At 40.3% G+C, this 12,853-nt stretch overlaps 1 protein-coding gene and 1 non-coding gene across 3 annotated transcripts in view; both read right to left on the bottom strand.

Annotated features, from left to right (window-relative positions):
- PCSK5 (proprotein convertase subtilisin/kexin type 5) overlaps window positions 1-12,853 on the bottom strand; it is a 475,536-nt gene that overhangs the window by 11,847 nt on the left and 450,836 nt on the right. For both annotated transcript variants that reach the window (XM_023213308.1, XM_031934085.1), the window contains 2 exons: window positions 12,383-12,600; window positions 644-744 (listed from right to left, as the gene is read on the bottom strand). In XM_023213308.1, the coding sequence (XP_023069076.1) occupies window positions 644-744; window positions 12,383-12,600 (319 nt within the window). The remainder of the gene's footprint in view (window positions 1-643; window positions 745-12,382; window positions 12,601-12,853) is intronic.
- LOC111543453 lies at window positions 130-191 on the bottom strand. Its single transcript, XR_002731873.1, has one exon. It is a non-coding gene; the product is annotated as a U7 small nuclear RNA (small nuclear RNA).

Here is a 12,853-nt window from a genome sequence, read left to right as displayed (position 1 = left end):
TCCTTCCTTCCTTCCTTCCTTCCTTCCTTCCTTCCTTCCTTCCTTCCCTCTCTCCCTCCCTCATCCCTCCCTCCCTCTCTCTCTCCTTTCTTTTCTTTTCTTTTCTCTTCTTTTCTTTTCTTTTCCATGGGGGGTTTTCTGGTAGAAACCATAAAACCTGCTGTACAAATTCTAAACGAGCTGTAACACTGCAAATGAATCCTTCTTAATACACTGTGATTGGGTAGAGGAAACAAAAGGTCGACATTAGGTGTGTGGTTCCTGTGTTATTCACACGTTTCTGGTTAGACCAGAGAGAAGTAAGGGAGAAGATAGTTTGTATTTCTGACATAATATTCTTATGTTGACTGAAACTTCTATGGTGATGAACAACAAATGAAGAATTCATTCCAAGGCCCTCACAACTTAACTTCTCCATTAGATTAGATCTTCTCAGTTCCTTTGGAGTGAAAGTTAAGGCTACAGGTGGGTAGCACCATTATTACATGATGCAATGGTACAAGATTTTAAAATATTAAACATACAGTATTTCTATAGTATGAGAATTTTGGGACATTTTGATTGGCCAGAATGACATGCAGGAACTAAGCTCATGTTCCTCTCTAGAGAGAGCAGAAGGCCCAGCATCCCTAGCCCTCCATACCTCTCCCACTCTGTATTTCCCAACAAGACACTCCGAGGTGCAGATCCCTCCCATGAGGTGGTAACTCCACACACAGGATAAGCAATTCAACGCTCCTTTTCCTGAAAGAGAAAACATTCTAAGTTATGAGATTGACCTTAGATTTCAACCTCTGTCTCTGTTCCGGAACACTTAGGAACAAGGAATATGTCAAGTAAATTGAAGCAGAAGGGTGAATTGATTGAGGATATGAAAAAGAAAAACGTCTCCCACACAAAGTAGAAATTATACAATTAGTTCAATCTATGTCGATTCTCAGTCTGAAAATTGAGGATTTTGGGATGACAGATATTTTATTACAACAAGAGAAAAGATTTTCAGAAAATGAGAAATCATGTAGAAAGTTTATAAAACCTTTATTTGTTATTCTGCTTATTGTTTAACTAGTGTGGAGGATGTTACCAGCTGTTTGGAGGACTGCAATACTCAGTGCATTAATCATGAATAGAGAGTTTCTAATTGAGAAATGGCACTAGACTTGGCACTTAAATGCTAGGGCTAAAAAGATTCAGCAGGTCATTTTGTTTGGTGGTTCTTAATTTTGGGGTGGTGTTGATGGTGCTAGACTTCTTTGAAATTCTCTTGAAAACTGTAAGTTCTCTTCTCAGAAATTTGATATTTATTTCTCTTTTTGAAAATACTGATAAATGAAAACTAAGGCCCAGACATGTAATGCCACCTATCCAGGGTTACATAGGTGGTGGTCAAGATTCAAATTCAAGTTTGTTAACTCATAATCCATTGATCTGTCTTTCTTTCTTTTTGTTTTGTTTTGTTTTTTTTTCAGATGGGGGTCTTGCTATGTTGTCCAGGCTGATCTCAAACTCCTGGACTCAAGGGGTCCCTCTTACCTCAGCCTCCAAGTAGCTGGGATTACAGATGTGTGCAATTGCGCCTTGCTGAGGTGCTCTTTCTACCACACTATCTGGCTTAACGCATGAGCCACCAAATAGAGGAGGTCTGAATCTACAGCCCCTGTTTCCTGTGGAGGCAATACTCTTCTCTCCTAATTCAGACACCCCAGAAAGGACCAACCCAAACATTTCTTCTATGCAGGTATCAAGGGATAACTTCTGGAAAGTTTGGGGACAGGAGACCTAAATCTAGCTCATTCTGTTAGGAAGTCCTGGACATTTTTGCTGATCATTTTTAAATGGGAACATAAGATTAATGGGCATAGAATGTGCCTAGTATTGTAAGTTGGAACTTGATATAGGTCTTCCCATCAGAACAGTCCTGTAAAGGGTGGTTTTTGGACTTGAAATAGAACCATGGATCTGTCATTTACATTCACAATGTAGTTAAATCGACATTTCATGGCTGAACTGTGAGCTCAATCATTTATAATGTTTCCGTGGAAAAATAAATTCTGAGCTCCAAACAACAGCTTAGAGAATAAACACCTTTATTACTGAACTGCTTCTTAGGTTGGAAGCTGCCTGTAGTGATAAAAATTTAAAACCACTTTATTTTTATCTTAGCTCTAGCTTCATACAGAATTTCCTACATGTTCTGGAACATTATTGTGGTCTCTGATGGAAGAATCAATCTTCTCCTATTTCCATTCTTCCTTTTTCCCATTCTACATTTTTCTAAAATATAGCTTAGATGTCTTATTTCAATTTTTAACATACAAGAGACTTTTTTTAAATGAAGAGAAATTAAGGTTAGATACATGTTCTCACTTTAATGTGGAATCTAAAACAATTGAACTCATAGAAGTAAAGAGTAGAATGGTGGTTACCAGAGGCTGGGGGCTGGGGGCTGAGGGGACTGGGGAGATGCTGGTCAAAGGATATAAGGTTCTAGACAGGAAGAACATGTTTTGAGATCTATTATATCTCATGGTGACTATAATTAACAATAATATATTGTACTTTCAAAATTGGTAAGATAGTAAATTTCAGATGTTCTTACCACAAAAATGATTAAGTATTTGAAGTGATGGATTTTTTTTCTTTTTGGTGGAATCTTGCTCTGTTTCCCAGGCTAGATTGCAATGGTGCAATCATGGCTTGGTGTAATCATGGCTCGCTGCAGCCTTGACCTCCTGGGCTCAGGTGATCCTCCTACCGTAGCCTTCTGAGTAGCTGGTACTACGAGCTCACACCCTGTACCCAGCAAATATATATTATATATTATTTATTTTTGTTTTTAGACAGAGTCTTGCTTTGTCACCCAGGCTGGAGTGCAGTGGTGCAATCTCAGCTCACTGCAAATTTTGCCTCCCAAGTTCAAGCAATTCTCCTGCCTCAGCCTCCTGAGTAGCTAGGACTACAGGCGTGCACCACACACTTGCCTAATTTTTTTGTCTTTTCAGTAGAGATGAGGTTTTAGCATATTGGCTAGGCTGGTTTCAAACTCCTAACCTCAAGTGATCTGCCTGCCTTGGCCTCCTAAATTGCTGGGATTACAGGCATGAGCCACTGTACCTGGCCAAATTTTGTTTATTTTTTGTAGAGATGAGGTCTCACTATGTTGCCTAGGCTGGTCTCAAATTCCTGACCTCGAGTGATCCGCCCACCTTGGCCTCCCAAGGTACTGGGATTACAGGTGTGAGCCACTGTACCTGGCCTGATGGACATGTTAATTAGCTTGATTTAATTATTCCACATTGTATACATATATCATGACATCCCTTTGTACCCTATAAATATATATAATTATAATTTATCAATTTATAATAAAATAAATTAAGAGTAGAAAACACTAAAAGAGCGGGAACAGTCCATAACTAGGTTAGGTCACAAAATTCCTACCTTAAGGTTGGTTACATTTTCTTTTTTTTTTCCTTTTTGTTTTTGGAGACAGAGTTTTACTCTTGTTAGTAGAGACAGGGTTTCACCATGTTGGCCAGGCTGGTCTTGAACACTGACCTCAGGTGATCTGCACACTTTGGCCTCCCAAAGTTTACAGGCATGAGCCACCGTGCCTGGCCAAGTTTGGTTACATTTTCTAGAAGACCAACAATAAATTGTCTGAGGCCCAAATCCTAGGCAGTACCCAAGGGCACTATATGTCAGCTTTGGGTGACAAATCAGACTTCATTCACATTTCCTACACCGATTTATTGCAAAACTTGCACACTTAGGGTACTCAGAATCTTTAGCAAAAGGCAGTTTGTTAATTTCCAGAAGGCTTTCTATTATTTTAAAGTTTAACACCCTACATCTATCATTGCTTCTAAGGTTCTGCGGGAGCTTTGGGACCTAAAAGACGGGCATTTTGTCATTTCTTTAAAACTCAGAGCAGCTCACCATCTGCTCTCCTTCAGACTGAATCCCATGGGATGAATTCAACAAATGCAGAGCCATTTCTGGGGTCTGTTCATGGGCCTCAGTCCACACAGAAAGATGCAGCTTGGGAGAGTTAAGAGGCTTTGGTTACTCAGCCTGGATTTTGATTCCAAACCATTTTATGAGGAGAAGAAACAATAACACAAAACCAAAAATCAAACAAACAAAAAATTAATAAAATTTTATGATGAGGATAAGTAAAAAGTTAGGTGTGTGAAGGCAAGAAATGAGCTAATTATGGAGGTATCAGTCACAGAGAAAGGTACATATGAAGCCTGAGTGTGCTGTGTTTTGCTGCTCCACCCCTCCTTCCATGCTTTTACATATTTTTCTTTTTTAGCATCCTAAAATTGTTGGGCAGTCCAAAGTGAACGAAATATAATTTAGTTGGTAATTTCTTATTTAGGTTGCTAAATTTTTTTTCTGATTCATGCATCCTCATTTCTTACTATGAGAGTTAATGACTTAAAAAGGAAGGAATTCATCTTTTTTTTTGCACCTAGTTTATATCCCACGAGAAAAACCTGTCTTCAGATTTCGTATCTATATGTTGCAAAACCAGATGATAGCACAACATTTTCCTAACCAGCAAGGGACATGTGTGCTATAGTGAAGAAAGGACTGCTCATTGCAAATAATTATATTAAAAAATAACATTAAATAAAAAAATTAAAAAAAGAATGATAGCAGAAAAAATGAGCACCAAAGATAGAAAACTTCAACTGGGCAACTTCATGGGTTGACATCAAATACAGGAGGAAGAGGCACAAACACTCAGGACAGCTTCAAGATTTACCCACTAACTCCTAGTCATCCCTTGAATACAATCTCAAGAATACTGTGTGGATGAACTTTTGAGACCGGGAATGTCCAAAATCATCATCCTTAATTCACCCAGGAAATCTCAAACCCAACTAAAGACATGTATAGTATTTCTATACTGTAAGGGCATAGTAACCAAAATACTATGGTACTGGTACAAAAACAAACACATAAACCAATGGTAAAGAATAGAGAACCCAGAAATAACGCCACACACCCAAAAACCTCCTGATTTTTTACAAAGTCGGCAAAAATAAACAATGGGAAAAATAATTTTTGGTCAATAAATGGTGCCAGGATAGCTGGCTACATATATGCAGAAGAATAAAACTGGATCCCTACCTATCACCATATAGGTGATAACTCAAGATGGATTAAATATTTAAATGACAACAACCCCATCAAACAGTGGGCAAAGGATATGAATAGACACTTCTCAAAAGAAGACATTCATACAGCCGACAGACACATGAAAAAATGCTCATCATCACTTGCCATCAGAGAAATGCAAATCAAAATCACAATGAGATACCATCTCACACCAGTTAGAATGGCAATCATTAAAAAGTCAGGAAACAACAGGTGCTGGAGAGGATGTGGAGAAATAGGAACACTTGTACACTGTTGTTGGGACTGTAAACCAGTTCAACCATTGTGGAAAACAGTGTGGCGATTCCTCAAGGATCTAGAACTAGAAATACCATTTGACCCAGCCATCCCATTACTGGGGATATACCCAAAGGATTATAAGTCATGCTACTATAAAGACACATGCACACGTATGTTTATTGCGGCACTATTCACAACAGCAAAGACTTGGAATCAACCCAAATGTCGATCAGTGACAGACTGGATTAAGAAAATGTGGCACATATACACCATGGAATACTATGCAGCCATAAAAAAGGATGAGTTCGTGTCCTTTGTAGGGACATAGATACAGCTGGAAACCATCATTCTCAGCAAACTACCGCAAGAACAGAAAACCAAATACTGCATGTTCTCACTCATAGGTGGGAATTGAACAATGAAGTCACTTGGACACAGGAAGGGGAACATCACACACCGGGGCCTATTGTGGGGAGCGGGGAGGGGGGAGGGATAGCATTAGGAGATATACCTAATGTAAATGATGAGTTAATGGGTGCAGCACACCAACATGGCACAAGTATACATATGTAACAAACCTGCATGTTGTGCACATGTACCCTAGAACTTAAAGCATAAAAAAAAAAAAAAAAAATTAAGACTTTGGCCAGGTGTGGTGGCCCACGCCTGTCTTCCCAGCACTTTGGGAGGCCAATGTGAGCTGATCACTTGAGACCAGGAATTTGAGACCAGCCTGGCTAACATGGTGAAACCCCATCTCTACTAAAAATACAAAAATTAGACGGGCATGGTGGTGCATGCCTGTAGTCCCAGCTACTCAGGAGGCTGAGGCAGGATAATTGCTTGAACCCAGGAGGCAGAGGTTGCAGTGAGCGGAGATCATGCCACTGCACTCCAGTGTGGACAACACAGCAAGACTCTGTCTCAAAAAACAAACCAACAAAACATAAGAAAATAAGCCGGGGGTGGTGGCGTGAACCTCTAGTTTCAGCTACCTGAGAGGCTGAGGCATGAGTATCACTTGAACCTGGGAGGCGGAAACTGCAGTGTGCTGAGATTGCATCACTGTAGTTTAGCTTGGGAGAAAGAACTTTAGCCTGGGCAACAGAGTGAGACTGTCTCAAAAATAAAATAAAATAAAATAAAATCGGTGGGAACAATAGACACTGGGGAATACAAGAGCAGGGAGAGAAGGAGTGGGGCAAGGGTTGAAAAACTACCTATTGGGTACTACTCTCATTACTTGGGAGACAGAGTCATTTATATTCCAAACTTCAGCATCATGCAATATACCTTTGTAACAAACCTGCACATATACCCCCAATTCTGAAATAAAAGTTGAAAAAAAGTATTGTTTTTCAAAATATTGTAAGATATTGTGCTTACAATATCATGAATCATTTCTCTAATCCCCACAAGCATCTTCAAAGGTTGGTGGTGTCCTGTTTCGATTGGTTGACGGTAAGAGAAATTAGCTTACCTAATGATGATTGCCTAATCTTAATTAGGAACCAAGTGCCCCCCACTGCACTGTGCTGCCCACTGCACAACACTAGTGGGTTGAAATTAGGGTTGTCAGATTTTGCAAATCAAAATACAGTATTTTATCAGGCAACCCTAGTTGGAATAAAAGTTCCACATATCCAATAATGATGGTAACAGAGGTAACTTCGACTTTTCAAAAAACCAAATAGAAAGCCAATATTTAACACCATATGGCCAATGACAATATCAGCTTTCCACCACGCCCACCCCACCCCCAATTCAGTGCATTTTCTCATCTGTTATCTAATTCCAGTTAGAAGTTTTGAGCCGTAACCATATGTGTCTCTGGAATGAAAAAGAGGTAACATGGATTAATGATTAGTTAATGCAGTTTGTTTGGGAGGCTAATTCTTTCATGGGCTGGAGTCAATTGCGAATGGGCACAGACTGGGAACCACTCTATGGTAGAGTTTCTATGGAGTTGCTTTAGGGATGGTGGGTAGGGGAGCACCGAGGGGCACCAGATGGGGCTCTGGGGTGTCTCCTTTGCTCCCACCTGAGCAGCTCTGCCTGGATTGGTTTACCTAGTAGGATTCAGCCTCAGATTTTATCTGAGGAAGGTGACCACTGCTAAAATATCATTTGAAACCATTGCTCTAGATTATTACTGTGGTGTCCAACACAGTAGCCATTAGCCACAGGTGGCTGCTGAGCACTTGAAATATGCCTAGTGCAACTTGAGCGGTGCCGTACATGTAAAATAAACATTGGACTTTCAAAGACAGTACAGCACACGTAAAACATCTCAGTAATGCTTATGTAGATTACATGTTTGAATGATAATATTTTGGACAAATAAAGTGTACGATTAAAATTAAGTATACTTGTTTCTTTTTATTTTTTAACCATGACTACTAAAAATTTTAAATCACATTTTATTTCTGCTGGATGGTGCTGCTACACCACTAAGTACAATTACACAAATTAAACTAGCCTGGTCTGCGGGGACTTTGGCTGTCTTGTTCACAGTTGCAGAACGTTGCACCATAAGTAAACAGATGAGTATTAAGGGAACATAGAATGAAGGGTCTAGGGGTGGCTTTCTGGAGGAAGTGATGACTCTAAGGGATCAGAAAGAGGTAGCCAGGCAGAGCAGGCTGGAGAAACTTTTCCAGAGAGAGGGAAAGTGGGTAAGGTTGGCTCAGGTTTACAGTAACTAATTATGCCCTGATTAGAGGATGGGAGAGGAGATGGTAAGAGATGAGGCTGAATATGAGAAGAACTCTGTGTTGAAGAACCTCATATGCAAAGATACTAAATTAAAATTCTATCCTTGACAGACATGGTGGCTCACACCTGTAATCCCAGCACTTTGGGAGGCTGAGGCAGGCAGATCACTTGAGGTTGGGAGTTTGAGACCAGCCTGGTCAACATGGTGAAACCCCATCTCTACTCAAAATACACACACACACACACACACACACACACACACAGATTAGCCAGGCATGGTGGTGTGTGCCTGTAATCCCACCAGGCATTTGGATTAGTAGAGTGAGGCTGGGCAATAATTTAGGGTACAATCCTCTTCTAAGAATCTGATTATCCATTAGTAACTCATATGCATCAAAAATAATATTTTATAAGTTCAGGTTCTGACATCCCATTCACTTTAAACATAATGAAATTATGAAATAAATATAAAGAGAGAAAAACAAACAAAAAACAAGATAGATGGCCTTACAAAGAAAATGTAAAGATAGATGGCCTTACAAAGAAAATGTAATCTCTCTGGAACATAAAGGAAATATAAATGCAAAATGGCAGTCAGGTTCTAGCCGTCCACCTTCTCTGCTCCAGGACTAGAAGTAGGCAGTGGTGGCTGTGAGTTCACCTTTTCTACCAAAATAGGAACTAAAAGTGTTTCAGGTAAGACTAGGGCCAAAATCCAGGCTTAGAGCTTAAATCAGGAGTCATGCTGGGACTCTGCCTTCATAGACATCAACTCCTGACAAGAGCTCTCCTGAGCTGCTGATTGAATTGCTGATGGGATCTGTGCTGTCATCAATATCACTTCCAGGAACACTGGAACATCTTGTTTCTGGACTGAGTTTCAGGTTGGCGACAGGAATAGAGTTAATGGAAAAATTTCCAGACTGTGAGAAGTAAAGATAAAAGAAGAGAGAGAGGGAGTAAAGAACCGAAACCAAAATACTTCATTTACAATGGGCTAAGACCAGCATTTCAAAGTATATAGATAAAATGAATGCTAAAAGTATATAGATAAAATGATGACAGGCCAGTGCTATGGCTCACGCCTGTAACCCCAGCACTTTGGGTGGCCAAGATGGGAGGATCGTTTGAGCCTAAGAGTTCAGGATTAACCTGGGCAACATAGCGAGACCTTGTCTCTATAAAATAAAGTTAAAAAGAAAGATGACAAACACAATCAATAATTAGAACATAAATTTACATCAGATAATATTGATTTCATGAAAACATTTGACATGGTGTGTTTAAGATGCTCATAACTTTAAAATTGGTGTGTTTAAGATGCTCATAAGTAAATGAAGACATAGCATCCATAAATATATTAAATTATAAGATACAAACAAAGATCTAAAATAAAAATGGATGAGAAAAAGAAACAATTAGAAATCCTTTTTTTTTTTTTTGGCATGGTCTCACTCTGTCACCCAGGCTGGAGTGCAGTAGTAGCACAATCACAGCTCACTGCTGTCTTGACATCCCTTGCTCAAGTGATCCTCCCACCTCAGCCTCCTGAGTAGCTGGGATTACTGTTGTGTGCCAACATGCCTGACTAATTTTTGTATTTTTTTTTTTTTTTTTTTTTTTGTAGAAACAGGAATTTGCCAAGTTGCCCAGGCTGGTCTTGAACTCCTGGGCTCTGGTGTCACTCCCACCTCGGCCTTCCAAAGTGGTGTGATTACAGGTATTAGTCATTGCACCTGGCCAATTAGAACTCTCAAAAGTAAAAATATAGTCACTTAAATTGAAAACAAAAAAATAGATGGGTTGAATTTTAGACGGAACACAGTCAGAGAACAAGTCAGGGAATGAAATGGAGTGCTGAAGAATTACCCTAGTATAACTCACAGAGTCAAAGAGGTAAAATATAAAAGAGTAGGTAGGATACAAAGGACAGATCAATAAACTCTAACTTGCATTTAATAGAAATTCCATAAAAGAGATTGGAGGGGAGAGTGGAGAAACAATATTTGAAGATTTTTATTTATTTTTTATTTTTTATTTTTTTAGACAGTCTCGCTCTGTTGCCAGACTGGAGTGCAATGGCGCAATCTCAGCTCACTGCAACCTCCGCCTCCAGGTTTCAAGCAATTCTCCCGCCTCAGTCTCCCAAGTAACTGAGATTACAGGTGCTTGCCACTACACCCAGCTAATTTTTGTATTTTAGTAGAGAAGGCGTTTCACCATGTTGGTCAGGTTGGTCTCGAACTCCTGACCTCAGGTGATCCGCCCACCTCAGCCTTCCAAAGTGCTGGGATTACAGGCGTGAGCCACCGCGCCTGGCTATTTGAAGATCTTATAGTTGAACACTTTTTAATTTGCAAAAAGACGTTAGGAATTTGTTTCCTATACAGTCATTCATTCAGTGAACAAACGCTTAATGAAAACTTATGTTTTACACTCCAGAGTAGAAACAAGGGATACACAATGAATGTAGTATAATCCTTGCCTTTGCTTGAGGGGCTCACAATCAGTAGGAGGGGCAGACTTGTTTAATTACAATGTGATGTGAAATTTCTATGATAAAGCCGTGCATTACAGAATGAAGAAGGAGGAAGGATACTCCTGGGAGGACTAACAAAAGCTTCACGGAGGAGATGAGATGATACTCAAGCTGAATCTGTAAGTCGAGGGTTCCCTAGAGCATTGAGTCAATAAAGGCATGAAAGAGCCTGGCACATTTGGTGGCTGCTGAGTGGTTCTGGGTAGTTCTAGCTTCTAGAATATATGGAAGAAGAGTCCTTAAGGCATAAGTTAAGGGAACTGCTGGGAAAATCTGAATCACCTTTTAAATATAAAAACATTTATTGGCCGGGTGCAGTGGCTCACACCTGTAATCCCAGCACTTTGGGAGGTCAAGGCGGGCGGATCATGAGGTCAGGAATTCGAGACCAGCCTACCAACATAGTGAAACCCCGTCTCTACCAAAAATACAAAAATTAGCCGGGCATGGTGGTGTGCGTCTGTAGTCCCAGCTACTCAGGAGGCTGAGGCAGAAGAATTGTTTGATCCTGGGAGGCGGAGGTTGCAGTGAGCTGAGGTCATGCCACTGTACTCCAGCCTGGGCGACAGAGCGATACTCCATCCCAAAAAACAAACAAACAAACAAACAAACAAACAAACAAAGAAAAAAAAACACTTATTAAAACTTTACTGAAGTGTAATAAGTAAATGCATAGAATGGAGAGATATATCACATTCATAAATATGATAACTCAGGATTGTCAAGATGGGGTTTTCTCCAAAATAAATTCAATGCAATGCCACTCAATATCCAAATACTTTTTAAAAATGGAAGCTTTTTAAAAAATGAAACTTGACTGATTACATATTTATAGAAAAGAACTAAGCATAGCCAAGATAATTTTGAAAAGCACAGGTATGTATCCTACCAGCTAATAATATTTTTCTAGAAAGTTTTAACAATTAAAATATAGAAGTACTTCTTTCTTAAATATTGAGAAGCATTCATGGTGATCACATATTTATGGCAAGATGTAGAGAAAAATGAGAAATTTGAATTTTAGGGCACTCACTCTGGCATTAGTATACCAGATGACCTGGTGTGGGGGCAAGATTCAGAGCTGGGGTGACCTGCTGGCTGCTTCAAAAGGTGTGATACTAGATACTGAGAATGGAAGATGAGGGTAGTGAGACTGGAGAAAGATCTCATTAGATAACTATTTGGGAAAGAGAATCAACAGATCTTGAAGTTTAGCTTTGTTGGAGGTGGGTGGGTTGGGCAGGTGACAACGGAAGAAGAGTCGAGGAGAACTTCAAAGTATCAGCCTGGGTTCGTGGGTAGATGGTGAGCCTTAAGGATCTCTTGGACAGACAACCAGGTTTCTGTAAAAGAGGTATGGAACTTGGGAGAGTTTGAGGCAGAAGTCTCAGGGAATAGTGCAAGTAATGAAAATAAACCAATCCCCCCGGACAGATTCATCAGGTAGAACAGAGAAATGACGAGTGGACGAACGGTGCTTCCTCAAGGAGATGATGCCTATCTCTGGGCCTTGAAGGATGGGGGATGGGCAGGAGCAGCCCAGGTTAGAGGGAAGAGGCAGAAGTTAAGAGCGAACAGAGGGCGCTGATGCTGGAGAGGATCACACACGAGGTGGGGAAGCAAGAGGAACCTCCCAGGTGGTGAGAAGAGAGAAAGGGGCAAAGAAGGAAGAAAACCTTTTCATTTTTCTACGCACACATGAAAATGACAGACTCTCACCTTTGCATTGATCACAAGTCGGATGGCATCTCTCACAGGTCTGTGTGCTTTGCTCTACATAGTAATGGTCTGGGCAGGAGCGATGACACTCTCCTTTGGAGGGGAGCAGAAAGAAAAATCTATCGCAAGACAGGCAGTCTGTGGGCCGTGGGCCCTGGCACCCCTTGCAGATCCTGTGGCACCTCTCACACCGGCCGGTGGAGTTGTCTGCATAATACCTGAAACGGAGGGAGAAGAAAAGATGGAATACTAAGCTTTGCTCCTAAACTGGGTGCAGTGGAAAAACATGGTAGTCAGGTTTCATTTACAAGCTGGGTGACTGTAGCCTCTTTACCTTACTCATTAGATTCATTGCTAATAACACTAATGAATCCAATGATTCCCAGTGTTCTTACTTGTAAACGAGGCCAATCCCTCCCCTATTATTTGTGAAAGTTAAACTGGGTAACTAACACATATGAAAAGACCTAG

The sequence above is a fragment of the Piliocolobus tephrosceles genome, chromosome 14 (genome assembly GCF_002776525.5).
Source record: "Piliocolobus tephrosceles isolate RC106 chromosome 14, ASM277652v3, whole genome shotgun sequence".
NCBI lineage: Eukaryota > Metazoa > Chordata > Mammalia > Primates > Cercopithecidae > Piliocolobus > Piliocolobus tephrosceles.
Note: the sequence above shows the minus strand (reverse complement) of the source record. Positions and strands in the feature narration are given on the sequence as shown.